This window comes from Solanum tuberosum, unplaced genomic scaffold (assembly GCF_000226075.1).
Source record: "Solanum tuberosum cultivar DM 1-3 516 R44 unplaced genomic scaffold, SolTub_3.0 scf00552, whole genome shotgun sequence".
NCBI classification, from domain to species: domain Eukaryota; kingdom Viridiplantae; phylum Streptophyta; class Magnoliopsida; order Solanales; family Solanaceae; genus Solanum; species Solanum tuberosum.
This window is the reverse complement of record NW_006239481.1, coordinates 40,879-68,491: the sequence shown is the minus strand read 5'-3', so window position 1 is coordinate 68,491 and position 27,613 is coordinate 40,879. Positions and strand designations below refer to the sequence as shown.

The window sequence follows — 27,613 nt, the reverse complement described above, 5'->3', positions numbered from 1 at the left end:
TCCACTAAAAAAGTTTCCTGGCAAAATAGTTCTTCTTTCTATTTTTTTTATTAAAAAATGACTTCTCTAGCTAAGGAGCAAAAGTCATTTTTTCGTTCAATTTGGTAAATACTAGTTCATTCTTAATCAAAGTTTTCAAATTGAATTTAAGTCCCTCGAATATGAAGTCGTCTTTGCTAAAGAGTGTTTTAATCCCATTCATGTGGATATCAAGCACCAGATGGAAGATCAAAAAAGAAAAAATTCCGAAGAAATGGATTTAAATTTTATGATTTCAGAATTGATGATGAACTAATGAAAAAGACTGCTCAGATCAAAATCTTTGTAAAAAACAAAATAGCTTATAAAAAAAAGAGGGCACTGCAATTGTGTAATTACTCACTTTAATTTGGTAGAGAGCTTGAGCCCAAGTGTCGAGCTACTCGGAATTCGGGTAGAGATGGCTGCGCCGGCGATTGCTACGGTGGCTGGCACCAAAATCTTTTCTTAAAGTTGAAACCCTTACTTTGTCAGTTCTCAGTTTTGTTTGGGCAAGTGGGCTTGGGCTTTGCCCTGCTTTAGGCTTAGCAGCTGCAGCTGGATTCTTCTTCGCCGGGGCAGTAGCAGAAACAGGCTTAGAAGCTGCAGATCGAACCGATGGAAGCTTGTAGGAGCTCTTAGCTTACCAGAAGCAACAAACTTCTTCAATTGGTTAAGCAACAGTTTGTTGAAATTTGGTGAAAGATTTATCTGTTTATCTTCAATGAACTTCGTAGCAGAAAGCTTGAAAAGAAGGCTATTTCTATCTCTTCTCCTTCACCATTCGGTTTTTCTGTAGAGAAAGGAAAAATGCAAAAGAATGATGAAAAGAACGTATAGAAATGTAGTGAACTGGCTTAGCCTAACCTCTCAATTCCCTCCCTTGAAATCATCCATTGAATCACTCTGTAATGCCAAAAGGCTTACGGAAGCTCTAAGGCTTGCTTTTGACAACCCCATTGAAGCAGATTATACTATTTACTCAAATATAATTCAGCTTTGCATTGACCTAAAGGCTCATAAGCAGGGTCGTTTGGTTCACTCCCATCTTATAACTACTGGGTTTCCTTCAAATGTTCATTTGGGGACCAAGTTGATCATTTTCTACACAATGTCTGGTGACATGGTGTCCGCCCGCAAGATGTTTGATAAATTGCCTGAAAGGAATGTGGTTTCATGGACTGCGCTTTTATCTGGGTACTCTCAGAATGGGGATTCACAAGAAGCCCTTAATGTGTTTGTTGCTATGCGTAGGGAAGGGGTGAGTGCAAATCAGTTTACTTATGGAAGCGTTTTGAGGGCATGCACTAGTGTGTCATGTATAAATTTAGGAAAACAAATACAAGGGTGCATTCAGAAGAGCAGGTTTGTGGATAATTTATATGTACAGAGTGCGTTGGTTGATTTTAATTCTAAGTGCGGAGACATGGAGGATGCATTTTGTGTTTTTGAGTCAATGGCAGAGAGGGATTTGGTTTCTTGGAATGTCATGATTTCTGGATATGCTTTTCGAGGTTATAACATTGATGCATTTCTGCTGTTCCGTTGGATGTTCAGACAAGGTATACTCCCCGATTGCTTCACATTGGGAAGTGTTCTCAAAGCATCTGTAGGAGGTGGCAAGTGTGGTGGACTAGCAAACATCAGTATGATACATGGATGTATCATTCGATTTGGTTATGGGTCGTATAGTATTATTAGTGGAGCATTAGTTGATGCCTATGTGAAATGTGGAAACCTGGCCAATGCAAGTTATATATATAAGAAGATGCAGAACAAAGACAGGATTTCCTGCACTGCGCTAATTACTGGATACGCACGTGAAGGTAAAAATATAAATGAGTGCCTAGAAATCTTTTGTCAATTACATCGGAATCATAGGGAAATCGATAGCATAATTTTATGCTCTATGATCAACATATGTGCCAATACAGCGTCACTGTCTTTGGGGAGACAACTGCATGCTATTGTGATCAAATATCAAAGCACTCTTGATGTGGCGATGAGTAATGTTTTGGTTGATATGTATGCAAAAACAGGAGAAATTGAAGATGCCAACAATGTTTTTCAGCACATGACGGAGAGAAATGTAATATCATGGACGTCAATGATCTCTGCATATGGTGTGCATGGTCGAGGAGTCGATGCAGTTTCATATTTTAAGAAGATGGAGTGTGAAGGCTTTGAGCCAAATGATATAACATTCTTGTCTCTCCTGTTTGCCTGTAGCCATAATGGGTTGACTGCTGAAGGATGGGAATGTTTCAGTGAGATGGTTAGAAAATATAAATTTGTTCCAAGAGATGAGCATTACTCTTGCCTAGTGGACATTTTCGCACGCAACGGCTGTTTGAATGAATCATATGATTTGATTTGCAGGATGAATATAAAACCTAGTGCCTCTCTTTGGGGTTCAGTTCTTGGGGCATGTAGCATATATGGCAATATGGACCTTGGGAAGGTAGCAGCCAGGCATTTGTGCAATATCGAACCTACAAATGCAGTTGGCTATGTGGTTCTAGCAAGTATGTATTCTGCAGCTGGCTTATGGGATAGCGCTTGGAAGGAACGAGATGTGGTTCAAACTAGAAGGTTACCAAAAGATCCTGGTTACAGCCTTTTTCATTCTGGCAATGATATGGTAGCACTTCTACCTACTGGCTGATACATGAAAATGATCCAGATCTTCCTTGTAATGTTTCATACTACCTGGATTTGTCGAAAGTAAGTTTTGGTAATGATAGTTTCAGCGTGCAGATGATGCAATAAAGCTACGAATAGGTATTCGTTCTTACCCACTTAATCGCTTATACTTCTTACATGTCTTGCCTGGTCATGTTTTACTCAAGCTGTTGAATCTGTGATTTAGCTTTGGAGATAAAATGAAAACCTTATACCTTTTCTATATGAAATTTCAGTTTTTGATATAGCTACATCTTAAACCTTCTAACTTTAGCCTACTTAAGTCTATAGTTATTGTAGTAGATACCTTGTAGAATTAGCTGAGGTGTGTGCAAACTGGCCTAGACATCACAGTTATAGAAAAAATTAGTCTAAATTCATTATCAACATGTATAGCACTTGGTGCTACACTGCTACTTGAACTCTGCATCAGTCCCAGTTTAGCTCTTTTGATTTAGGCTAAGAAAAAGCTAAAATACATCTTCTCAGGTGAAAGCGGATTTGACAGAGGGATCAGCTAAACTAGCCGATGCCATTGGTGATGATTCTGATGTAGTAATATGTACTACAGTTTTCCATCCTTCGTACAAATTGTTGGCACCTTGAAAGGTTAGTCAACTGCAGTCCACATAAGAAAAGCAAAATCTGTTTATCTAGGGTACATGTGTTGATTTGATTCATTGAAGCCTCAGAGATATCGAAACACTCTGGGGGTAATCCCTAAAAAAAAGTTGAAGCTCTGAATAACAAAAGTCTCCCGGTTGTGAATTTTCTTATGCTTTGATATTTTGTTCCATTTCTTTGATATCTCTGTTTTCTTTTTCCCTTCCGTGTGTATTTTGTTGTTTTATATTTGGAGGAAAGAGCACTTAGTTGCAATGTTTCTTGAGAGTAAAATGTTCTCCACACTTGGTTGTTTATTTCAGCTATACGGTTAAAAACATAAAACAGTTGACTATAATGAACCCAATATCTCTAAAAAAATATCATTTCTTCAGTACTTAAACTTTGTGCAACAAGTTACCATGTCAATTTGTATCTTTCAATCTGATAGCATTACATCTTTACAGAGAAGCTATTATCGTATCAAAGCTGGAGAAAGTGGCTTCAAACGAGGGATTTTAAAATTGTAGAAAAAAGATGTAACCATGACAATCCAGAGTATAAAGAAAGGAGAAAAGGGCAGCTAGCAATTGATTCAGAGATTTTTTGAGATTATACCTTTTCATGTGATGGCAATGGAAGTGACAAAAAAAATAATCAGGGGACACACTATAAACTTGAGAAAAGCTTTCTTTATTTCTAAATTTTGTGTCATCACATAGTGCCATATAAATTGGAACAGAGGGAATAATTATTAATGTGCTTAGAACATAGCTAAGAAAGATCAAAGATTAATCATGGTACTTGTTCAAAGTATATAAACAGATGTACAATTATCAGTTAATTGGTCCATTACTAATAGACTATAAAGGTACCAAATTCAGCAAGCAGTTTTCATATACAATCAGTTATGTCTTTCAAAATGAACCCTAAGGGTCTTGTGAATTTTTAAGAATATGAATTGAACCCGCCCTGCATAAACTAAAACATGTACTACTTCACATAATCAACCATGCACCCCACTTCGTTGCCATCCCTAACCAGAAAACATGAGCCTACTAAGTGTGTAATTAAAATCATGACATGTCCCTTCCATCTCTAACCAGAGAACATGAACCTAAGTGTGTAATTAAAGACACATCCACACGATTCGAAGAAAAATGAATACAACAAAACAAAATGCTCTTGTTGAGAGTCGAACTCAAGACCTCCCGCTTACTAAACGGGTGCTCTAACCAACTGAGCTACAAGAGCTAGGCGAAATAAATTTTAAACTTTTTAATGAAATCTTTTGTTGGACATCTTTGAGTAAAATAAAAACATGTTTTACGAAAAAATTTAAATCACTAGATGGATTAATAATAGTGCTATTTAACTTTCAATCTCATACTACACATCCACCCTCAAATTTTGTGTTGTTACAAACAGGGGCGGAGCTAGAGTGTCAGCTACGGATTCGATTGAACTCAAATTCAAACTTTAACAGATTTTGTATTAGAAATTTATTAATCAAGTTTGTACAGTTTATTAATTTAGAATCTAATGATTTTAAAAAGATTAGAATCCAAAATTCATATTAACTTCACATACTAAGTTCGTTTTCATTTTCAAGCTAATGTTTCGTTTCTTAGTGAGGAGGGTTTTAATTGTATAGAAAGTATATAAGATAGGAAGTAAGTAAAGTCTTTAATTATTTACCTTTTGTTTCAATACTTTTGTGTAGAGCTGTCGATATGGGCTGGTCCACCTCAATCGGGCTAATCCATACAGGCTTTGAAATTTTACGGGTCAGGCCGGGCTAGCCCATTTTTTGTGTGGGCCAGAAAATGATCGGCCAAACCCACAAATACGTGGGCTACGGGATTTGCCGGGTCAGCCCTCTTTTTTTTAAAAGTATACTTTCTTTATAATTTTTTAAATTAAATTATAATTTAAAAATATTATCATAAATATCGACAAGACAATATTACATGGTGTTAGTGTTACTACTTGTTAATCAAATCCACAAATAAAATTGTCTTTATAATATTTATTAAGTTTGATTTCAAGTAAAAGCATAAATAGTTAAATAGAAATATTAACCTAATTGTTTTCCAATGATCATAATAAAACACAAAAAACTATGACAACATTCCATAGGTTACGGCCTATCCAGTGATTCCCTAGAAATTTTAGGAAAATTTTATTTTATGTAGTACATATTTTATAAACATAATTTATATTTAAATTGTAATATTTCAAACTTTTAACAGATTTTGAGTTTAGACTCTTGTTACTTTTAATACTCTATTTTATTTTTATATTTTAATTAATTTTTATTTAGCCCACAAGCCGGCTCTATCCATATTTCTCAAGCCACACAAATCGACATGCTTATTCAGGCCGGGCTAAAAGCCCTTTTCTTAAATGGGCTCAAAAAATCGTATCTCAGTCCTATCAAATCACGGGTTAGGTCAGACCGGCCCTACGGGCCTAGCTCATATTGACGGCTCTACTTTTGTGTTTGTTAAAACTTTGAGACCGAATATATAATATGAACAATAACGTCATATACGATGTATCATCAATGAATTTTTATATTATTTGACCCAGAGAAATTGTGTTGTTTAAGATATTTAATTTGAAACAAACTCACGCATCTTTTATTTTCAAATATTACATTTTAAAACACCCTTAATATTTACATCAAATTAATAAATACACAACTTATACTTGTATATAGAATTTTACGTTTTAACTATAATACTAAGAAATTTACTGCTAATATTCTGTTCTCTTCGTTTTTGCTCCAACTTCTAATTAAGATACTTTAACGAAAATGGACAATTCGATCCTTATATACAATATACAAGCTACCCATAATGTGGCTAATTTATATTAGTTACCAATTATTCTCAGGTTTATCTATTTTGTAATGTCTCTTTAAATGTAGGAAATATAATAATGTTTTTAAAAAGTATATATAGAGATCAAAAGAAGTTGGAAGTAAAAGAAATTAACTGCATTCAAAACATAAAATAAAAGGCTTACAATTAGTGTTTTAATTTGTATATTTGGGTACTTAGTATTTTTGATTCGGGATGATTTTGTTATGTTTTTATTTAGCGCAACAAGTTTAATTAAATGGGTGTGGTGAAATCATAAACAGTGGATTGGTCATTTTTCATAATGAAAATGATTGTTCTTGCTAATCCTATTCATCCTTCCTTCTTTCATAATGTTAAAATCATAAATTTTTATTCATTGAATATAAAACAGGGATAAAGATCTGAAAAATATCTCAACTTTGATCGAATTTGCTGTTGCGATACTAAACTTTCATGAGGACCTATTACCTCCCTAGACTATTTAATACCGTATTTTTTACCCCCTAAACTATTTAATAGTATATTTTAAAGGTATATATATGCCCACGTGGACATATTACTATTTATAATTTTTGGTAATTATTTTTTATGTCCACGTGGGCAAATATATATGTTTAAAATACGATATTAAATAAGTCTAGGAGGTAATAGGTCCTCATGAAAGTTTAGTATCACAACAGCAAATTCGACCAAAGTTGGGGTATTTTTCAGACCATTATCCCTATAAAACAAACATCGTATGATATATTCGTTGAGACAATATTGATTACTAAGAATTGAAATTACATTTTTATCCTTATTTTTATTTGGTCAACGAAGTGAGAAGGTCAATCCAACTACACATTAAAATAAGTATTAGCAATACTTTCAATGTAATTAAACCAAAGAAAATTACAAAATATTTTTGTGAACTCCATTTAATTTACAGTTCTCGTGTTACAAGTCAAGTTATTTACTGTAATTTTTTATGTGAATTCATTTATTCTTTTTCCCAGTAAACCTTACATGGTAATTAAGAAAAAAACACACATTTAACTAATAAATAATCAGAATTGTTTGAAAAAAATAGTGTTGACTATAAATAGTACTTCTTTCGTCTCATTTTATGTGACATTCTTTAATTTGATACAGAATTTTGAAACATATGGTCTAAAACAATCCTTAGATATTTATGTGGTTGAGAATCATTTCACTAAGGGTGAAAGGGAAATTTTAAATTTACTTCCTCTATCCAACAAAATTTCTCCGCTATTAATTTTGCACACATTTTAAGAAACTATAAACAGAAGAGAATTTTACTATATCATATTTTGAATATAATAAATACAATGTTTTTAAAATGTAATATAAAAGTGATTATAATTAATGATAATGGTAAATTATGAACTAAGTATAAAATTATTTATTGATTTCATAAAGTGAACAAGTATTGTTGGACATTCCAAAATAGTATAATTGACAATTATTGTTGAATGAAAAGAGTAAATTATTTCTAATTATAGTAATGTAACATTCTTTTTTGAACGAATTAAAAAGAAAGGGGTGACACATAAAATAAGACAAAAGGAGTACTATAGAGTTTACATAAGGTGGGAACAAAGATTAATTTATCCTCCGTCTCATTTTACATAACACATTTCCTTTTTAGTCTTATTTAAAAAAGAATATCATTTTAAAATAATTAAACTCTAAAATTTTCATTTTACCCTTATGATATGATTTATAACCCACACAAATATCTAAGAATTATTTTAGACGATGAATTTAATAAATCTCTTTTTTGGAGTACTACATTCAAAGAAAATATATTTTCTGCATTCTTTTACCTGATACACGTGATGAAGAAGAACTCATATACTTACCATATTACCGCCGCACGCCGTGCACTTGGAATACAATTCAAAAACGACAATGGAAATTACAGTTCTATCCCTATTTAGATTTGTTCAGCGTAACACAAAGTTTACATTTATATAAAAAAAAAAAAAAAAACATCGCCACACATGCCAAGGCTACAGTACACTGAAGCAAATTAAAGCTAGTATATGTACTCACCTAGAGTAGACTAGAGTAGGACATTACAAACATGAAACCAAAATAATCTAACATAACCTAAAAAGTCCCTATTACAAAAAAAAGTTACAATATTCTACGATAATATAAATATCACAAAACATGTTATAGCTAGATATTGTTGTTGAGAATTTCACATTAAAGATTTGAGTGACCTAGCTTTGATGGGCTTACGGGTTCTTTTGATCTTCACTTTACAGTTTGCAACTTCATCATCATAATTATCGCCTTCGTCGTCTTCAATATAGTCAAATCCTTCATTATCCATTTGAGAAGATGAAGATTGTGCTCCCTGAGTAGACTTCCCAGTCGACGACGAACCTCTTTTTTTGCCCCATAAAGGACCAAAACCCGAATAATAGTAAAATTCGGAACTCGACGATTTCTTAGGACGATGTGGGCGGCCGCGACAACTCTGAGTCGTCTCAGCTGCCGCCACAGCCCCAGCAGCAGTACTAGTAGTAGTAGAATGAGCTGATTCGTTGTTGCTACTACTGTATTGCTTCTTCAGTACTTGAGCAAAATGGTGTTCACATAAATCATGCCCTCTTTTCGATTCTCTACTGCATTGCCATCCCTTTCCGTCATTCTTCACGCACATTGTTGTAATATTAGCATTTCCATCCTTGTCGAAATTGCCGGAATCAGCAGGAACATCAGCGACTATATTATTATTCTCCGAATAATCCATCTCTTTCCTCTCACTATCATTCACCTCCAGCTTCATTGACGTGATGCTACTAGAAAAAAAACAATGCTAACTCAATGAAATTTTGAATCGGTCTATATCTATACCCAACTATTACGCCAAAATTTTGAATCGAACTTCTAATTATCGTTTTCTGAAGATACTGGTAGCTAGCCAGTAAAAACAAATTGATGTAAAAGTTACCTCAGTTCAGAATCATAAAAGGTCCCATTTACAGCGCAACTATCATATCCATCCAACTGCGCGCAGCAAAGCAAATCAGAAATAATTTTTTTTAAAAAAACTTTATTTCTCAAAAGAATACAAGCCGTGCATTGGGAAATAGGGCGAAACAGTGAAATAAATTGAACGAAGAAAGCTAAATACACAACATAAATGTTGAGATTGAGATTGTTTTCATTAACCCTAGTGATGATAAAAAACCCTAAAAAAACCAAAAACCGAAGAGACATTGAAGAAACGAAATGAGCGTTATTCTATAGATCTGGAAAAAGGAAAGGAAGAATAAATGAGATTTATTGAACTGACCTTGTAAGAAGAAGAAGACGGCGCCGGTGCCGGAGGAGGAGGAAGTGTGTGGTGGTTAATAATATAATCGTTTTGTAAATCTTCAGCGGGGAATGTGATAACATCCCATGGAGACTGATTGAGCTGACAAACGTGGGGCTGTAAAAGGGCACCTTGCTGTTGGAGAAATACGGAAGAAGCATAGTGGAGTGGGGAAATTTTGGCATGCTTCCTTATTCTCATGGCCGAAAAAACTCGAAGTGTATTTTTGAGGGGTAGGCACGACGGAAACAGATCCAAATGGGTCTTATATGTATTTTTTTTTCTTTGTTAACTACGAGGGCCCAATCAGCATTATATGTTTTATATTGACAGTTGTAACCTTATTTTGTGTTGGTCCAAAAATTAAAAATTGCGGGATATAAATATATGTTTTTGTATCATAATATTTTTAAGTTATGATCGGTATGACTTTAGTTTCTAATTAGGTACAAGAACAAAAATTAAAGATCAAATTTCCTTTTATTCCCCGTTTACCAATTTTGGAGTTCACTCGTGCTTTCTTTTTGCAATGGGAAAAGGTCAAAGATACTGATCATTTATTATAATCAATATTTTCATTTTTTGGTTTCACTCCGTTTAATAATAGTTGTCGTCCTACTTGAACCAGAAATTAAGAAGCACTAAATAATTCCTATTAAATAATAGTCATCTACACATTGTATAATGAATACTAATATTTAATAGAAGGATAAAATAGACACAAAATGATAAATTATTTATTAATTTTATAAATTGGACATCTCAAAATAATATAGTAGACAAGTAAAAATGAACAGAGGGCGTAACATATTTATCATTAGTCTTACTTGACATAAGCGACATAAGCTCTAATTACTTGAAGTTTAACCATGGGGAATTTTAAGAAACAATCAAAAGTAGAGGGTTGAATTTGAACATTTTTCTTGAAATATTTCCGGTCAATATATGTGATGATTTAAAAATTACAAAAATATGAAATGTCTCAAAATATAACGAATTGTTATTTAAATTTTGTATTTTGTATAATAAATGAGTAAATTGTAGACTTTCCCCTTATAGATATATTTTAATTGAATTTGGTTTATGGCCTACTATAGCAACTACAAAAACAGGGTAAAATTGGTTTATGGCCTATTTATACAGTTTTTTGGTTTTATGTTATATCTCTTGTGAGAATTTTATTCTTATACATAGAAGGTTATTTTTTTCCATTTAAATTGTAAAATGTCATAAAGTTCAATCATATTTCTAGGACATGGATCAAGAAATAAGAATGCAATTGCAACATAGTGGATAAACTAACTATTCAATATTAGTTTTGTATGTATATGTTTGATTAGATTCTGAATTTAAAAAGTCAAAGAATAATTTGACATACTAGGCATTCTGCAAAGTTATCTTTTTATTTTCTCTCTCCTTATAAAAGAATGAATTTATATGGCAGCTAAGATTAGATAGTTCTTGAAAAATGAAAAATATTTTCTTCTATGGAAAACAAAATGAAAGAAAAGTGTCATATAATAACATTAAAACATATATCACAATTCACAGAGAGTAATAAAAAAAAACAGGGGTTACAATATGCATAGAAAATTATAAGCATGTTACAAAAATTATAAGGAAATAAACATATTATACCAAAAAAAATGAGCATGTGGAGATTCCAATTTCTAAAATTAGAAACTAAATTGGAATATAATTATTTTCTTTTATAATTATATAATTACAACTGACCAAGTGTCGTCATTAGGAAAATATCTATTTTCTGTGAAACTGTTGCACACTATATATATGTCTTTGTTTAATATGTGTAGGATCTCAAAATGAAACTAGTGTAAAAAATAATATTTATTTGTCCTCTTGAATGTTTTTCTCTTCGGTTTTGGTAAAAGGAGATTATATATAATAGCTGTAAATATTACTGTCCTACATAGACTATATTAATTATTCTAAAATTATTTCATATTCATTATTTTGTTTGATATATTAAGAATAGTTCTGTATTTACCTAGACTTATTCATGCATTGCTAGTATCTTAGTTAATATTATATTACTTATACTTATACCTTCTATAATACTGAATAGAGCATTACCAAACAAATTAAATAAATTTTAAGTAATATCATAATAATACATACATATATATATAATAATTCTATGATACATTCTATCAAATGATCTTTCGATTATTTTCCTTAGACTTCCTTGATGTAGAAGAGTAGAAGTCTGATGTTTAAATTCTTGCCTTTACCAAAACAAGTAAATTGTACACCTCCTCAATCCAATCTACTGTCACACATCTCATTTATAAGTACATCTGCAATTCAAACACTAATAAATTCCTCTCATTATTACTTCCTTTTTCCCAATTTCTTGTGAATCATCCACATTTGTTTCTGTAACCAAAACGCAATATTTTTTCTTTTGATTAGAGTAAGTTATTAGAAGAGCACTCTTTATTCTAGAAGTCAATAACTTATTAAAGAGTGTGCTAAATTAAAAATATATCACTTATTTTAAAACGAAACGAAGGCATACATATTAAGCTAACTTGAAGATGATGTTAAATTAAATTATTGTGAGTTAGGCTAAAAACAAATTACCTTAATATAAAATTATTTTTTATTCCTAATTTATAAGATTTTGAATGGAGCGTCAATTTTAGCATTGGGCATATGTGCTTTGTCAAAATTACAATTTTTAACTAACAAATAAAAACAAGTTTATTACATCCAAATGGCATCCATGCAGAGCTGCAAGAGCCTTACACCTCACTTCTACTCTCCGCTGCCGGCGTTTCCAGCGTTACCACCTGATCCTCTTCACCGTCTCTTCCCCTCAAACTAAACGACAACGAATTCAACGGAACCAGGAACCTCCCCGTAGGTGGGACCCACAGGTTGAGCACACCTTGTGGCCTACCAGAAGGTCTCCAAACTAACACTGTCATAAACTGGATCGGATTATTCTCCAGCATCTCCGACTCCGACGATTTTGTATCCTTCAACACATCGGAGAGCAAAACTCGAGCGCTCCCCACCAGTTTCTCTCGAATGTGACCGTGAGCGTACATATCCACGTTTAACGCCGCCATGATGTCATTTTCCGGCAGCTTTTCGTGGAATTTCACCTTCACTACCTGGTTCCAGATTGGATTGGTCCCGTCGCCGGTGTGCTCCGCTACTTTGGTTTTTGCCACGTGGACGTCCTTCTCCACGTAGACCTCGGCGTAGGTTCTCATCCTGGTCAAGTGCTTCACGTTCTTCAGGCCTTCTGCTGAGTATATGAGAACTTCTATCTCTCTAAGCCGCTCCTCCGGCGGTGACCTCCGCCGGCGTAAATGAGATTCAGGCATCCCGGAGATGAATTGGAATTGTTAAAGTGATTTTGCAGAATGCTAGCTGCTGTAATTTCTTTGGTCCAACTTATATATTTACACCGACTCATCTTCTGGAAGTTTCCGGTTGCAATAGAATTTAATTTGCAATTTTCTAAATATTACATGTAATTAATGTCAATTTTTTTGATTGTTAGAAGTAGGATACACTCGAAGTTGAATATATCCATACTTCTATCTATACTAAGAATTTAAAATTCTTCCTATTATTAATTATATTTATATCATATATTATATAATGTTACTTATTTGAAAATAGCATTATAAGTACTTTAAAAGCCCAAGGGGAACTAAAATAATTACCGGAAGGTAAATTATTGTAGCATCTAAGACTCCATGGCCCAATGGATAAGGCGCTGGTCTACGAAACCAGAGATTCTGGGTTCGATCCCCAGTGGAGTCGTATTTTTAATTTTTGTTGCTTACACATACAGGAAGAACATTTTCACTCTATACATCTCATCCTTTTGCTCATCAACAGTGTAATATCTGTTGAATTGTCTAAACACTGTAATAACGAAAAGTTTTCATTTCTCTCTATTCACTGAAAAGACGAGACATTCACTATTTTCTTTTCCACCAAGTATACAAAGTAATCGCTTTTACATGATACACATGAAAGGAAACAAGAGAAATCGTCTGCAATTTGAATTAACATTGGAGCATTCTCTATAGCGATTTGAGCTTTCTAGTCATTGATAAAGCTGCACTGGAACTTGAACTACTTGGTTTCTTCTAAGAAAGTCCACAAATTCAAGGTGCTAGATGCATCCCGCCATTAAGTTACCAAAGCTGATGCTTGGATTCGCTATCCTCAGGGCTTTGTTCAAATGAAGTGCAGATTCAAACTTCCAGCCTCAAAAACACCTGTCAGCCAAATTGAAGATGTCCAAATGTGATTGTTGCTACAAACACTGTAAGAGTCTTTTGCAGGAGGTGAATGGCGTTTGGAGTATCAACTTAAAAAGAAATTCTAACTGGGAGGTGAATAGGGCTGCTGAATTCTTCCATCTTTTAAACACATATCAGCAGCTAAATAACACAGAAGACAGCATAACATGGATCTCCCTAGCAACAAGGGTGTGATTACGGGGAGTTCATGTTAAGTCCTTGGTATTTTTCAAATAGTTTAGGGGTATTTTGACCCTTTTCCCATTTATAAAACCACTTTACTTCTCAAAAAGAGTATTCTTGGTAGAACATGACTTACCAAACAACCAGCTTTCTGCAGCTTAATCTAGAATCTGCAATACCTTACTCCTAATTTCTCAATAGTAGATTACATGAATAATACAAAAAGGTAATCATAACAAATATTTGCTCATTTTATAAAACTCAACTCCAAACATGCCTTAAAAAATATTTGACATATATTCCAACAATCTAGAATTCAATGCATTGCCAGAACACCAAGGCTTATAGTCTAGTACAAGTAGTATCAGCGAGAGTTTTCCATAAGGTAATTCCTACTACATTCCCCTATGCAATAGGGAAAAAAAATTAAAATACATTGTCAAATATGTTCAAAAACTTGTAAGTAAGTTCATTAACACAAACAAAAAATCAACACCGAAAACTCAGTTAATTGCCAATATGACTGCATACCACTTCAATTTTTTTCTCGACTAATAACAAATACACGGTCATTAAGGCCCAAAACACCCATGCTAGTCTACCGGCGTTGTTTGGAGACTACAATAAACCTGAAGCTTATATTCGGGTGAAAATTTGGTGTACACACAATACTCCAGAATGTAAAAGATGACGAAATTCTTCCAAATAGCATGGTGTCACCAATCACAATGAAGTCTAAGGAACGCTGTAACAATTTCACAATCTTTCAGATGCCTAAGCTGAAGAAGAACGTTATTGTTATAGGAAGTTAGAAGTTTACCTCCTCTGGTCTATGTTTGCTCTGTCTTGGAAGCCTTCAATTTCTCAATCTGCTTGCGGAGATAAGCCTGCTTTAGTTTTTCTCGACGTGTTGCAACTTGTTCTTGCCTACGTAGCTTGAGTTCTGATGCTTTTTCCCTTGCTTGACTTGCTTCTTTATGAATTTCCCTGAGAACAGCAACATGCAATGCAAATGTAAGTAGATAAAGGTTGTGAACAAATTAAATATAGTAAGAGAAAACAGACTGATAAAGCAGTAAATGAACTTCTTCGCAAACAATTAACGATAATTTTCTGCACTTGTAACTTATGTTTAGGGATCAAATTCTTTGCTCGGGAAGAAAGTTACTTCTGAAGCAAACTACCCAAGAAAAGGAATGGAAAAATAAACAAAAGACAAGAAGAGGAAGGAGGAGAGGGGTTTCCTTAAAGCTGACAATCAAGAACAAACCTAAGATACCTAGGATGTTTTGGCACCCAAACTCCCATCCTTAAAATCCAGTCCTGTAATTTATGTTATTTTGATGAATATTGTTAACTGTTTCTCTTTTCTCTGTTTTTTATGGGAGCCTTTCTGCATTTGAGCACATAAGCAAGTACCATTCTGATCATTGATTGGTTCATAATTCTTCCATCACAATTGAGTAGATGTTTTATTTTCCTAAACCTATTAAATAATATAAGCAGAAAGTACTTGCAACAAATAATGCTATGCACAAAATGAAACAGACAGGCTTATGAGTGACTGCAAAGTCTCGCAAACATCTTAAGTAGTGTAAAACACAGGAACTAGATTTTTTTTTCTACTCAACTGAGCATACAAACATCTAAGCTCAAAAAGGTGTATAATTTGCAATACATACATTACAAAGCGCTTATGTTCACTTCGGTCGAATGTGCCAGCTTGGCCAAGTCCTGCAGCTTTTGTGTCTGATAGTAGGGAGGCATCTTCATCTCTTGGTTCTGTGTTAGAAATGTCATGCCGTTGAAGCTGCTCAGAGTCTTCCTGCTCCTGGCCCTTCCGAAAGAAGTCAACACAGTACTTCTCTTCCTCCTCCCCATCAGAAAGCTCACCCCTCACCAGCTTATCATATAACTTAGCCTTTCGTTCTAAGGCAGCATAGCTTACAGAACCGTCCTTGATTGCTTTCATCTCAAGCTTGTCCCTAAATTGAAGGAGAAAACAGACATGAATTACACTGTCGTGGAATCATAATATTAACATCTCATAGAAAGTCAGGCATATGCCTAAAATCCCTAAAGGTTGCGCGCTTGCGGCTTCTCTATTAAAACTAACTTCTTCCTGCAAGGCTGTGCCTTCTCTAATTTAATTAAACACTCTCCACCATTCATGCCTAAAGGTGAAAAAATATACAAAGTATAGAGGGAACTTGATATGGAAAGACAAAGCAATATGCGACGGGGAGACTGCTGGCACATACAAACATGATTTGATTCTACAGTAAAGGGCTGGAGCACCAATTACTCTAGTGGTTCAGACAATATCCTTGGAGGTTTTCTGGCTCACAGGCCTCATAAGACACCAATATGCTACCAGAGCAGTCCTCCACCCACTGCTTAAACATATGCAGGACTCCAGAAAATTATCCCAAAATAAGATAAATTCACTCATGATATAATCAATCAGTACAAAGAATCAAAATTGGCCCTAATTTCCACAATTGCATTAAACTATAAAATTCTAGTATATGACTTACTAACCGCCATCCTTTCCCAATTCCAATCCTACAATCAAAGCCAGAATCTTAATCACATATACAATTGCAATATGTAAGCCTGCTAAGCCCAAATTCCAATCTTAGTTTATCACAGAATCCGATTGCTAGAGAATGCTAGTATCCACTCTTTGATATTAACAAACAACCATTAACACATTCTTACTTTACCAAAATAGATTGTAACCTCAATTATGAAACCCCAGAACCTGAACACGAAAAATTGAAAACGAATACTATAATTAAATAGCAAAAATAGGGCAAGGGAAGCAGAAACTATACTTGGCCTCTCTGGCATCAACCCCATGATTCTTAGACGAAAAAACGTTCTTGGCAGTTATCTTCTTCTTGGCACGATGGATCTCTAGATGGGAATAATTGGGGTCAGCAGCAGAAGGGTGGACGGTCTCTTTGGCGACGCGTTTGGCCTCTTCTTGAGATTTGTATAATTGGGCTTTAAGCTCAAGGATGGAAGAAGCACCGACGCCTTCAATTGGTCGGATCTTTTTGGGCATGATGGTGGATTCCGTTAGCCATCCTAACGACTCCACCACAACCCTCTTCTTCTCCTTCTTCTCCCCTCCTTCCGCCATTGATTTCTTGCTCTGCACAAATTCACACACACCTGTATTGGTTTTTTTTTATGGTTCGAGTTGTTCCTTCGCTTCTTCTCACTGTCGTTTGGGTTAGGATTGAGGATTTGGGAAATTTTGGAGACTTTATTTGAAATACGACATTTTATAGGGGCTTTCTGAGAAACTTACAAATATTCTTCTCTTAAAAAAAATTCCATGGGCAAGTGGTCAAATTTGGCTATGAGCTATATGAAATGAAATATTAAATTTGTTTTTCGTTAATAGTTGGGCTTAAATGTTTCGTCATTATTACTGAAATAAGTTGAATATCGTTATTGTAAAAGTAAAAACTTAGCCTTCGATAATGTCACATGTCTCATGATTAAAAAACAAAGGAAAATTTTGAACCTTTAACATAGTTCAACTTCTTAATTTTGATAATTTCCCCCTCCTTTTTAATGTTTATTGAGTTTCTTAGCTTTTTTATTTGGATTGAAAATTCTCTGCTTGTGCAATAATTGAATTGGAAGAACTTTTCTATTTCTGTTTTTCTCTCCCTGTCATTATCACCATCACCAATACCATCATTTTTACTTCGATTTTCCTTATTCTTTCTCTCACTCTGTTGCTTTAGCGCTTTATTCACTAGCAGAAGGGAATGTACTAAATGACTTGAACACGCAATATAAGATATTATCATTATTATGCAAGTATATTTCTATATAATAGAAAAGGAGGACGACCAAGGGCAATTTCGTCAATTTACTAAAAATCTCAATTTAAAGCAGTTGTACGAGAGGAGTTCTTGAATTTCTCAAAAAATAGGCAACTTACTAGAAGAATCTATTACCTCTAAAAAGTGGTACCCATCTCTTGTAAAAAGTAGAGTACAATCAAGACCATTCTTTTTATTTTTTATTTTTTTTTATCTTTCCTAAAAATAGAATAAAGTCTAATCTAATTGATGTATTTTGCTAAAAAAAAATAATACATGATAAAAAACAAATTAGTATTAAATTAAAATTAAATAATAAATAAAAATAATTTTGAATAAAAGTTTTTAAAGTTTCAAAAAAAAATCAGTATGATAAATAAAATGTACAAATGAAGTAAACTCAGAATGCTCACTAAATTTTAAAATAATAATTCTTCAAGTATAATTTTAAAATCCTCCTAATTAAAATTGAAAAAAAAATAATTCTTTGAATCTCATTGACAATAGAATGTTTTTCTCTTTAAGATTAATCAAATCAAAATTTAATTATTATAGTGTATCACCTATTTTATTTTTCAAGTTGTCAATTAACACTTAATATTATTATTCTTTTGTCTCTAATAAGAATCGAAAAATACAAATTAATACATTAATCATGTTTTGATCATATAACTTATTGGTGATCAAAAAGATAATTTAATTGAAGTAAATTAAAATCTAGGAAAAAATTGACAATAAAAAATGCATAATTATAATACGGAAAATTGCATAATTTGAAACTATATGCAATCTGTTCATTAAATTAATACAAATAATAAAACAATACATATTATATTATAACTATATTATTCATTTTACCAATAAAAATAAATAAATGTTAAAATTTCTATTATCCATTAAGATTAACTATCCATAGACTTTTACCAAAAAAAAAAAAAAACTATCCATAGACCTTCCTATAATTTAATATTAAGAAAAGTTTTACCAACGACTCTTTTCACTTAAATAAACTATTGAGAAACAAGAATTAAACCACCCCAAATAAGGATATTCGTGAGAATGATCCACAGTAAAATTAATTTAAATTTTGAAAAAATATATACAAATAGACCTTAAAACTAAATTAATTATCTAAAAATGGTCAACCCAAACTAATTCCCTAAATGGTCAATCGGATGTGCGCTTTTTGTTTTGAAGTTAACTTTTGTTAATATTCTTAAATCCTCTTTATTTGAGATAAAATATTCATTCATCAAGTAAAATTACTTCAGAAAAAAATTATTTGTCTACTACACTAAATTGTTCTCCTAATTTTAATGAACATAAAGACAAGACATAAAGTCAAAACTTTTTTTTCATCTTTTATCACTCTGTAAAGAATGAAATAATTCATTCTAATTTTCATCAAGTAGGTCATTATTTTTGTTTGTTAAACATCTATAAAACAAATTTTAAGTATATTCAAAATTAATCTATAGATGGATCATCAGACTTTATTGCTTCATATAGTTTATGAAAATTGTTAATAAATTGACACTCATAATTTTAATCTTTTATCTTGAATAATTTTTATAAAAAATAGAAAAAAAATCATTAATTTAATTATTTAATTCAAATATATATGTTTGACATGATGTTAAAAAATCACTTATTTTATTGTTCTTTCCTATCATGTTTATTTGAAAATATCATAATAATTTCTTTCCCCGAAAACTAAGTAAATTTCTATTATAAATTTATAGAAAACTGTAATATTGGGGCTGTAATGGGCCTTTCATTATCTAGTAATCATATAAGTGGTCAAAGGAGAAAGTAGGAGTGGTTGGCAGTATAGATAGTGACTGAGAGAGAGAAAGGATAATGCAAAGAAAATTCAAAATTTATAATTAGGAAGAAGGGTCAAATTTGTAATTGAACTATGTGAAATTTTCGATTTTTAAATGTAAAAGCAAATTTAATCTATTTTAGTAATGTTAAAGATATATTTGACCTAATTATCAATAAATAATTTTTTTTATTTCGCCTATTTTTTTGTATTATTATCCTATCATCTACACAGTATAAAACATATAACTTTTAAAAGATAATATATAATTAACTCATACATATTTTATTTATGTAAAATCATATAAAATGATAATCAGACATTTTACTTGATGTGCTAAATTTTGTACGAAGCAACTAAAAAGCCATTAAACTTAATATTAGCTACCTATTGAACATATATTAGTTATGCAAAAATTATCAAAATATATTACAAATTTATTAATTATGTATATTTAAAACTAATTCTTTACTATTTAAACAAACAAAAAAATACTTTGTTATATATTATCAGGGTTTATTTTGTTACTTTAATTCTTGCTTTATTGACTATATAATTTTTTTTTTTAAAGGATGTGGTGCAACAAATGAGGCTACTCCTCTCTTAACCAGATGTCTCAAGTTCGAGCCCTGGATATGGAAGAATCCTTAGTAAGGAGCGATTCCCCCAAAATGAAAACCTATACGGTGCGAATCTGAATTAGTCGGGCTCCAATATGGGTGGTGTAAGACAATACAAAAACAAAAAAATGTGGTTCGAGCCCTAAATATGAAAGAATCCTTAAGGAGCGATTTCCCCAAAATAGAAACCTATACGGTGCGAATCTGAAATAGTTGGGCTCCAATGCGGGTGGGGTAAGACAATACAAAAACAAAAACAAAAAATTGTGTGTGTTTTAAAAATAAAATTTGCCCCCATGCAGGATCGAACTACAGACCTCCAGTTTACAAGACTGGCGCTCTACCACTGAGCTATAGGGGCTTCATGATTTTGATTGTTGCATTTATGTATTTACATAATTATTATTTATCAGCCAAGCAATAGAAACTTTAAATCTTTCATTTTAAGTATGTAGCTTTTTTGTTTTTAGGATTATCTATTAGGACTTCTTGAAATGAATTACTACTCCAACTGAATACGTCCTTTCTTGTAAATAAACGTTACAGATTTGAAAAGTATTTTAGAAGTACCATTGTTGGAATAGTTTTCGATTGAAAATAGTCTAAATCTTACATTAAAAGCTCAACCAACCAACAAATTATTGAGTTTGGACAAAAGGCGAAATACCCACCTTGAAGTGACAAGAAGAAGACATACACACCACAAGCAGAAGCGGGGTGTGGGGAGGTGGAGTATACGCAAACCTTAACCCTACCTTGTGGAGGTAGAGGGGTTGTTTCCGAAAGGAAGTAAATATGATTAATGATAACCAAACAAACCAAATTAAATATAGAAACTTACAAATACTTAGTGCTTGTACATAACAAGCATTATTAAGTAGACAGATTATATTAGTCCAGAAACAGGGAAATTGAATGTTATATAGCATTGGAGAAGCCAAAAGATCCATAATGTTCAAGTAAAGTTTTCGATTAACATTTCACCGCTTCTTATTGCCTGTTGCAACTTCCCAAGCTTGTAAGATATGGTTCACTATGTCCTCTACACCAACCCCATGCTTCACCTGCAGTTGAATCAACACATTCATATCGCGTTAGGAATCAATAGATGAAAATGACCCTGTGACATTTTCCAGTGGTGTAGCTACGCAATGTATAGTTTCAACAAACAAACCAGCTTCCAATACTGTAACGTGCCTGCTTTTAAATCGCACATTTGCCCAAGAAAATTTCGTTCTCACAAATGAAATCTCATTCTTTTCTCTAGTACTAGTTCTTAATAGTAGGCAAATCTTCTGCTGTACCCCTCTCAGCTTTTCGTTTTCAGTCAAGAAGTTTGTATATCAAGGAATGTTATCAAAGAAATATATCTGAACTAGAATATTTGTGTTATTTGGTCACTAAAAGCATGCATATTTGATCGCATCTTTATAAACGAAGATTCAGAAGCTTCTCCACCATCATCAAACAACTTCAAATAGAAGATGAGGGAAATGCCCCAAAGAATCACGAGAAACTAAAAGAGAACAAAGGATGTATGTCTGACATGAAAACAATTTCTTTCACTGTTGACTTGTGTCATTGTGTAGTCACAATTTAGGAAAGCAAATGTAACATGGAATTCTACATAGCCAGGGAAAAGATTCATATTGCAAACGCAAAGCCAATACGACTTTTTACACCGCCATTACTATATTCTCTCAAATCATCAATCCCCACAGTGACCAAGCTATTTTGAATAGCATGTAAATTCAGGATCAGTTTCAAAATGTATTGGTGTGCTTAAGTATATTTAATATGAAAAGAGTATATACTGAAGTCAAATCAAATGTAAACAATGCAAATGATATTACTACGAGTTGATTTTGAATTTTTGGAGATAGAAAGTCTATTTATATATGGAAAAAAGGTTAATGTTTCCCGGACAAGCTATACAGACAGAAGGTAGAACAAAGGTAGTTATTTTCGGACAAACTTTTTACATTTCAAGAATTCACAAAAAACACAAAGGACATTTTGTATATGCACATCATTGTTTACTCTTCAAATACTGGAGAGTTATAAGCTGATCTTTCAAATAGGTAAAGCTTGAACAGTGGTGAATTGATTGAGAGTCATTCATACTAATAAAATTACAAAAAACAAAAATGAATAGAGACGAGAAAATTAATGAACCTGAGCAAAAACAAAAGGGCCACCATCCCGCATCCGAAGTGCATCACGCTCCATGACGGACAAATCTGCTCCCACAGCTGCTGCCAAGTCGGTCTTATTTATCACCTAAAATTTAAGAACAAACAATTATATAATAATTTGATCATGTGCATACAGAAGTTTACACTAGATAAATTTTGGAAGTCAAAATGTGTAAAATGAGAAGCATACAAGGAGATCTGCTTGTGTAATTCCGGGACCTCCTTTTCGAGGAATTTTGTCACCAGCTGATACATCTATTATGTAGATTATGTAGTCAGCAAGTTCCCTACTGAAGTTGGCAGCTAGGTTGTCTGCAATGAAGGAAATTTTATTAAATGACGAGAGACCAAAATTGAAACGGGTTAATATCTGATCATACTGTGATGTAAGACTGTCATTATCTTACTGAAAATATAAACTTAAATATCCTTATTAGTTTGCGTTTGCAAACAGTTTCTATGACCAATTACCTCCACCAGATTCACAGAGTAGTATATCTGCTTTGTACAAATTAGAAAGCTCCTCAAGAGGTCCAAGGTTAATGCTTATATCTTCCCTAATAGCAGCATGTGGGCATCCTCCTGTCTCCACAGCTCGAATCCTTTCCTCCGGCAATGCACCATGTTTTATTAAGAACTCTCCATCTTCTTTCGTGAATATATCATTTGTTACCTACAAAGAAATGCATCTTAGCATGGACAACAATTCATTCTACATCTTAGAACAAAAAAGTGAAGACTTCATGATCATAGATTTGGAAAGTGATGAAAGAGCATCGGAATTCTTAAACACCAAATGCATGCTTGCACATAACTTATTTCCTTCCAAACTAACAAACGTCAAGTAAACTCCCAAAACTTTGGTTTGAAGTTTTGGCAGATGCCAATATGTGATGTGTAGGAAGGAGTTCTTAATGATTGAAAAACAAGAACATGACCTATGAGATAATCTTCGAAGGCAATTGTGAATAAAGAATGTTGTTATTCCTCTTGAATGACTCAATCAAACGGCAAATTGCACGTAACCCCATCTTTATCTAGAATTTCTAATGATGAGGCAGAGAAAGATATGAAAACTACCAATAAACTTGAGCTTCGTTCTTCAAACCACAAAAGGGAATCCGCAAGTTCCAAACAATTGTGCAGACTAAACTTATTCATGAAGCAATTATGTCATAATGGCAAAAGAAAGAAATCATTTGGTGGTACATACTGCTGCAAGACTGTATTTTTCCCTCAAGACTTTACATAATGCCAGCATTAGAGCTGTTTTCCTGCATATAAAAGAACAGTTAGTACCTCAAAATCTCAACACGTTCAACCAAAATTTTACAAGCTAATTACACAAGATAGACAGTAAGTGAGGAGGAAAAGCAAAAGCAAAAACTAATACTACAACAACAATAACATACCCAACGAAGTCCCACCAAGTGGGGTCTGGGGAGGGTAGAGTGCACTCAGACCTTACCACTATCTCGTAGAGGTAAAGACGGTTTCCGAAAGACCCTCGGAAAGGCAAAAACTAATACTATACAGTAAAAATCAATTCACTCCAGTACATTATGAACCTCGAACTGAAAAGGAAAATGCTCTTGCACACTCATACACACATTCACACAGTAAGATATGTGTCTAATGGAACAATTGTGTTCCTATATGCAGAGTTCTAAAGATCCAATTTTTATCTATAAAAATGGCCCCTTTGGTTTTTTACTTGGGTTGCTGCAGCTGAAAGAAAATCCTACTTATAACAGATACCAAAAGCTACTAAATATCATCCTCCCCCTTCTGCTCTCATTTCTCAAAGATTGCATTTTTCTTCTCAAATACTGAAAACCCTTTTACTTGAACACACATCCCAAGACATAAATGCAAGAAAAATTGAGGGAAAAGAAGATATACCCAGTGCCAACAGGGCCGCCAATTCCAATAGTAAAGGCTCTTTCACTGAAATTCCTGTCAATAAGTGGAGGTGCCCTTCTGCTAAAGTAGCCAGGTGAATAAATAGGTTCATGAGAGTGAGGAGCCAACCCATCATGACTATGGTATACTTTCCCATCTGCTCCTACCCATGATGTTGCTTTTGTGTCCCTGATTCATAAATTAAGTCAACTAATTAATCAAGAATCAACCCCCAAAAAAAAAAAATTAAAAAAATGACAGAGCAAGTTTGTACTCATGGGTATGGTCATGATTATGATGGTGGTGATCATGGTCATGGTCATGGTCATGGTCATGGTCATGCATATGGTGATCTGGAGAAGCCATTTGAGGTGTTGGGAGAGTGGAGATTCTCACAGTCACAGAGGGTATCTCAAGAACAGGGGAGATAAAAGATTCCGAATCTGCCCTTTGATTAAAATATTCCTTAAATTATTCTTTCTTTATTGGGAATAGTTGGTGAAAAGAGAAAATTTCGAATGGTGGTCCTTTATATTTAAGTAGTTAGTTTAATCTTGTCCTTCAAATGTGGTTGTGAGCAAAATTGGTTCTTTATATTTATGGGAGATAGACGGTTTATAAGAGCAGAGCAAGTTATTAACACGAGAAACAATGTTACTCTATGATGTTTTATTTTTTTAAATTTTAATTTTTTACATGATATGCTTAAGATTATAAGATTAAAAGATATTTTGATACATTCTACATATCTTTAATTTAAGACTACAAGATTCAAAATTTTATTTTTTTGATATTTTGTATCAAGTCAAAATTAAAAAAATAAATTGAAACGGAAGAAGTAATTTAAAGTTGAATGATGGACATTTTCCAAGAAGAGAGCATGTTATTAAACGAAGTCCATTTGACATTGAATGGTGAACATGATCAAAAGTGTACACTTTTTTAGCAAAATTATACTTGAAGAACAAAAATAAACTTAGCACTAAAAATAAAGGACCATGTGATGATAAGCTATATATTCTCAAGGCTGTGGAGTCTTTTTGGAGTAATTCTTTTAAAAGACTACATTTTCCAAAAAAAATAGAATTCTAAATGAGCCTTTGGAGTTTTAACCTTGTGCATATTATCCTCAATGCATGACATATTTTTCTTCCCCTTGAGTAGTTATTCTAGCAAGTTATAGTTCACAAATTTATCTTGAAAATATAACATTATTTAAATTATTCATCGATTAGTATATCGTCACACAATACAAACATGATAAATACCCTAATCTATTATCTATGTACAAGAATACATCATAAAAACTACCTAAAAATCACATTTCATGGTATGATAATTGGTGTCTCAAATAAAAATACACCAATACTCTAGTACATACAATATCATATCATATCTTCTAAAAAAAATTAAATAGATTTTTCCGTTTGATTTGCTAATTTCATTTGAATGATAATCTTCTCTCTTTTTTTAATAGAGGCAAGAAATAACTTGAACCGTATAATCACACGTAAAGAAATGAATATTGTACATATGTGGTTTGATGTTGAATGATGATCAACTCTCTTTGAACCTAAGCATTGCAACTGAAATTATTTTATTATCATCTATTACAAGTGTTCTGAAAAACTAAACATGATAGTTAATTGCTATGATAATTCCATAGAAAAGAAACTATGCTTTATAAATTTTATACTTTTAATATATTGAAATTGCAGTTGTTTGCTAGCAAAATATATCGGAATAATTTTTTGTTCAATTTTTCTTGATATATATATATATACTAGTTTTGAGCACGTGCGTTGCACGTGTATTCGATGCTAATAGTTTAAACTTCTTAAAACATTAGAAATAACACCAAAACTGAAAGTGAAGGATACATGCTCAATTGATGAATAGTTCAATCGATATTCACTATCATCACAAAGTACATCACACCAAAAGTTAATATCAAATGAAGTTGAAATGATCCCCTTAGTTTTAAGAAAGAAAGAAAGCTCCTTCAGCATTGTTTTCTATTACTTTGATAACTACTACTATAGTTAGCAGTTGTATACAATCAACAAATTGTATAACATGTTCTTGTATAGTGCTTTTACTCTATCAAATATTCGACTTAAATGATATTTCAACGACAAATAGTGTGGATATGAGCAACACCACTAATGGTTACAAATACTTCAGGCCCATCAAGTAGTTATTGTCAGATGAAAGTAGTGTTTGTTGAAGTTGTATCAACTTAAGAGAATTAATTTAATATATATAAATCATAAGTGCATGTATAAGTACCCTTTATTTGATTTACTTATATGAGTCATTTAAATTGGAAATTTGGTAGAAAATATTAGTTGAATAATATGTATATTGTATTATAAAATATAATATGACAATAAGTCAACATCAATGTATTTTGTGTGAGCATGAAACACCATATAAAAAATAAATATTTCAAATCAAGCCTTCTCAAATTCAAGTGCACCTAGATATCACCATCTCGACTTCTTCTTCCCCATGCAATCCATCTACCATTTTTGGATCCATGTTTTTTTATCTTTTAGTTTGTTGTTGCATCTCAAAATCCATAGACTTCTCAAAGGAAGATTATGATAGATAATGTAAGTGAAGAAACTAACATAAATTAGTGTATTTTTATTGAAAAAAAAGATTAATAATACACTAAGCGGTGAATTCTTACAAAGGAAGAAGCATATAGTGTACGTCTATTTTTCTCACTTCAAATAGGGGTATTACTGACCAAAGGTTAAAACCTATAGAACGTTACTGACTTGTTGAGTTAATTCCTGCAAAAATAATAATAGAAATTAGTGAAAATTGTGCCTTATGCAGTGTAATATAATATCGGAAATAAACCATCTCCATGCCATCTTTTGCCAACGTCTTTTGTTCTATAGTTCAAAGTACACTTCTTGTGCCTTGAACTCACTCAACCTTAAATTGCCAAATTTAAGAGCATATATATGATTTGATATGGTTGAAATAATACAACAAATGTGGGGTGATTGAAGAGATTTAAGGTGTTATAAATATTTGTAGAATTTAGTAAAGCCATTTAAAGTGCAAATTGAAATTGATTGACAATGAACCTATTTGAATGACTTGATTATTGCATATATGGAAAATGATTGTCCAAACTTGTAAATTTGAGCATCTAAATATAGTTAGTAGGTAGACTGTATAATAAATTATAACTTAAAGATAGTAGATGCAACTTATAGTAATTCAAAAAGTCATA

At 32.7% G+C, this 27,613-nt stretch overlaps 4 protein-coding genes and 3 non-coding genes across 9 annotated transcripts; 2 read left to right on the top strand and 5 right to left on the bottom strand.

Moving 5' to 3' along the window:
• The first annotated feature begins 326 nt into the window (after window positions 1-326).
• Window positions 327-4,147, top strand: LOC102587579 (pentatricopeptide repeat-containing protein At3g20730). The gene is made up of 3 exons (XM_006365492.2): window positions 327-2,799; window positions 3,190-3,309; window positions 3,771-4,147. The coding sequence occupies exon 1, from the start codon at window positions 839-841 to the stop codon at window positions 2,681-2,683; it is 1,845 nt and encodes a 614-aa protein (XP_006365554.1). The 5' UTR covers window positions 327-838; the 3' UTR covers window positions 2,684-2,799; window positions 3,190-3,309; window positions 3,771-4,147.
• A 336-nt stretch (window positions 4,148-4,483) lies between these two features.
• TRNAT-AGU (transfer RNA threonine (anticodon AGU)) lies at window positions 4,484-4,557 on the bottom strand. Its single transcript has one exon. It is a non-coding gene; the product is annotated as a tRNA-Thr (tRNA).
• A 3,568-nt stretch (window positions 4,558-8,125) lies between these two features.
• Window positions 8,126-9,726, bottom strand: LOC102587041 (uncharacterized). Of its 2 annotated transcripts, none has more exons than XM_006365490.2 (3): window positions 9,481-9,726; window positions 9,136-9,191; window positions 8,126-8,983 (listed from the first exon to the last, which is right to left on the bottom strand). In XM_006365490.2, exons 1-3 carry the CDS (start codon window positions 9,700-9,702, stop codon window positions 8,377-8,379), a joined length of 885 nt encoding a protein of 294 aa, XP_006365552.1. In that variant the 5' UTR covers window positions 9,703-9,726; the 3' UTR covers window positions 8,126-8,376. The 2 variants fall into 2 exon arrangements, with proteins under 2 accessions (XP_006365552.1, XP_006365553.1); XM_006365491.2 differs by having other exon boundaries at window positions 8,126-8,980.
• Window positions 9,727-13,229: 3,503 nt separating this feature from the next.
• On the top strand, window positions 13,230-13,302 carry TRNAR-ACG (transfer RNA arginine (anticodon ACG)). The gene has a single exon. It is a non-coding gene; the product is annotated as a tRNA-Arg (tRNA).
• A 108-nt stretch (window positions 13,303-13,410) lies between these two features.
• Window positions 13,411-17,276, bottom strand: LOC102586469 (uncharacterized protein At4g18257). 2 transcript variants are annotated; one of them, XM_006365488.2, is made up of 4 exons: window positions 16,811-17,274; window positions 15,656-15,958; window positions 14,794-14,960; window positions 13,411-13,766 (listed from the first exon to the last, which is right to left on the bottom strand). In XM_006365488.2, the coding sequence occupies exons 1-3, from the start codon at window positions 17,119-17,121 to the stop codon at window positions 14,804-14,806; spliced, it is 771 nt and encodes a 256-aa protein (XP_006365550.1). In that variant the 5' UTR covers window positions 17,122-17,274; the 3' UTR covers window positions 13,411-13,766; window positions 14,794-14,803. The 2 variants fall into 2 exon arrangements, with proteins under 2 accessions (XP_006365550.1, XP_006365551.1); XM_006365489.2 differs by lacking the exon at window positions 13,411-13,766 and adding an exon at window positions 14,248-14,718 and having other exon boundaries at window positions 16,811-17,276.
• A 3,276-nt stretch (window positions 17,277-20,552) lies between these two features.
• On the bottom strand, window positions 20,553-20,624 carry TRNAT-UGU (transfer RNA threonine (anticodon UGU)). The gene has a single exon. It is a non-coding gene; the product is annotated as a tRNA-Thr (tRNA).
• A 492-nt stretch (window positions 20,625-21,116) lies between these two features.
• On the bottom strand, window positions 21,117-24,726 carry LOC102586140 (urease accessory protein G-like). Its single transcript, NM_001287920.1, has 7 exons — window positions 24,635-24,726; window positions 24,361-24,549; window positions 23,672-23,732; window positions 22,930-23,131; window positions 22,649-22,770; window positions 22,439-22,543; window positions 21,117-21,327 (listed from the first exon to the last, which is right to left on the bottom strand). Exons 1-7 carry the CDS (start codon window positions 24,724-24,726, stop codon window positions 21,244-21,246), a joined length of 855 nt encoding a protein of 284 aa, NP_001274849.1. The 3' UTR covers window positions 21,117-21,243.
• Window positions 24,727-27,613: the final 2,887 nt, after the last annotated feature.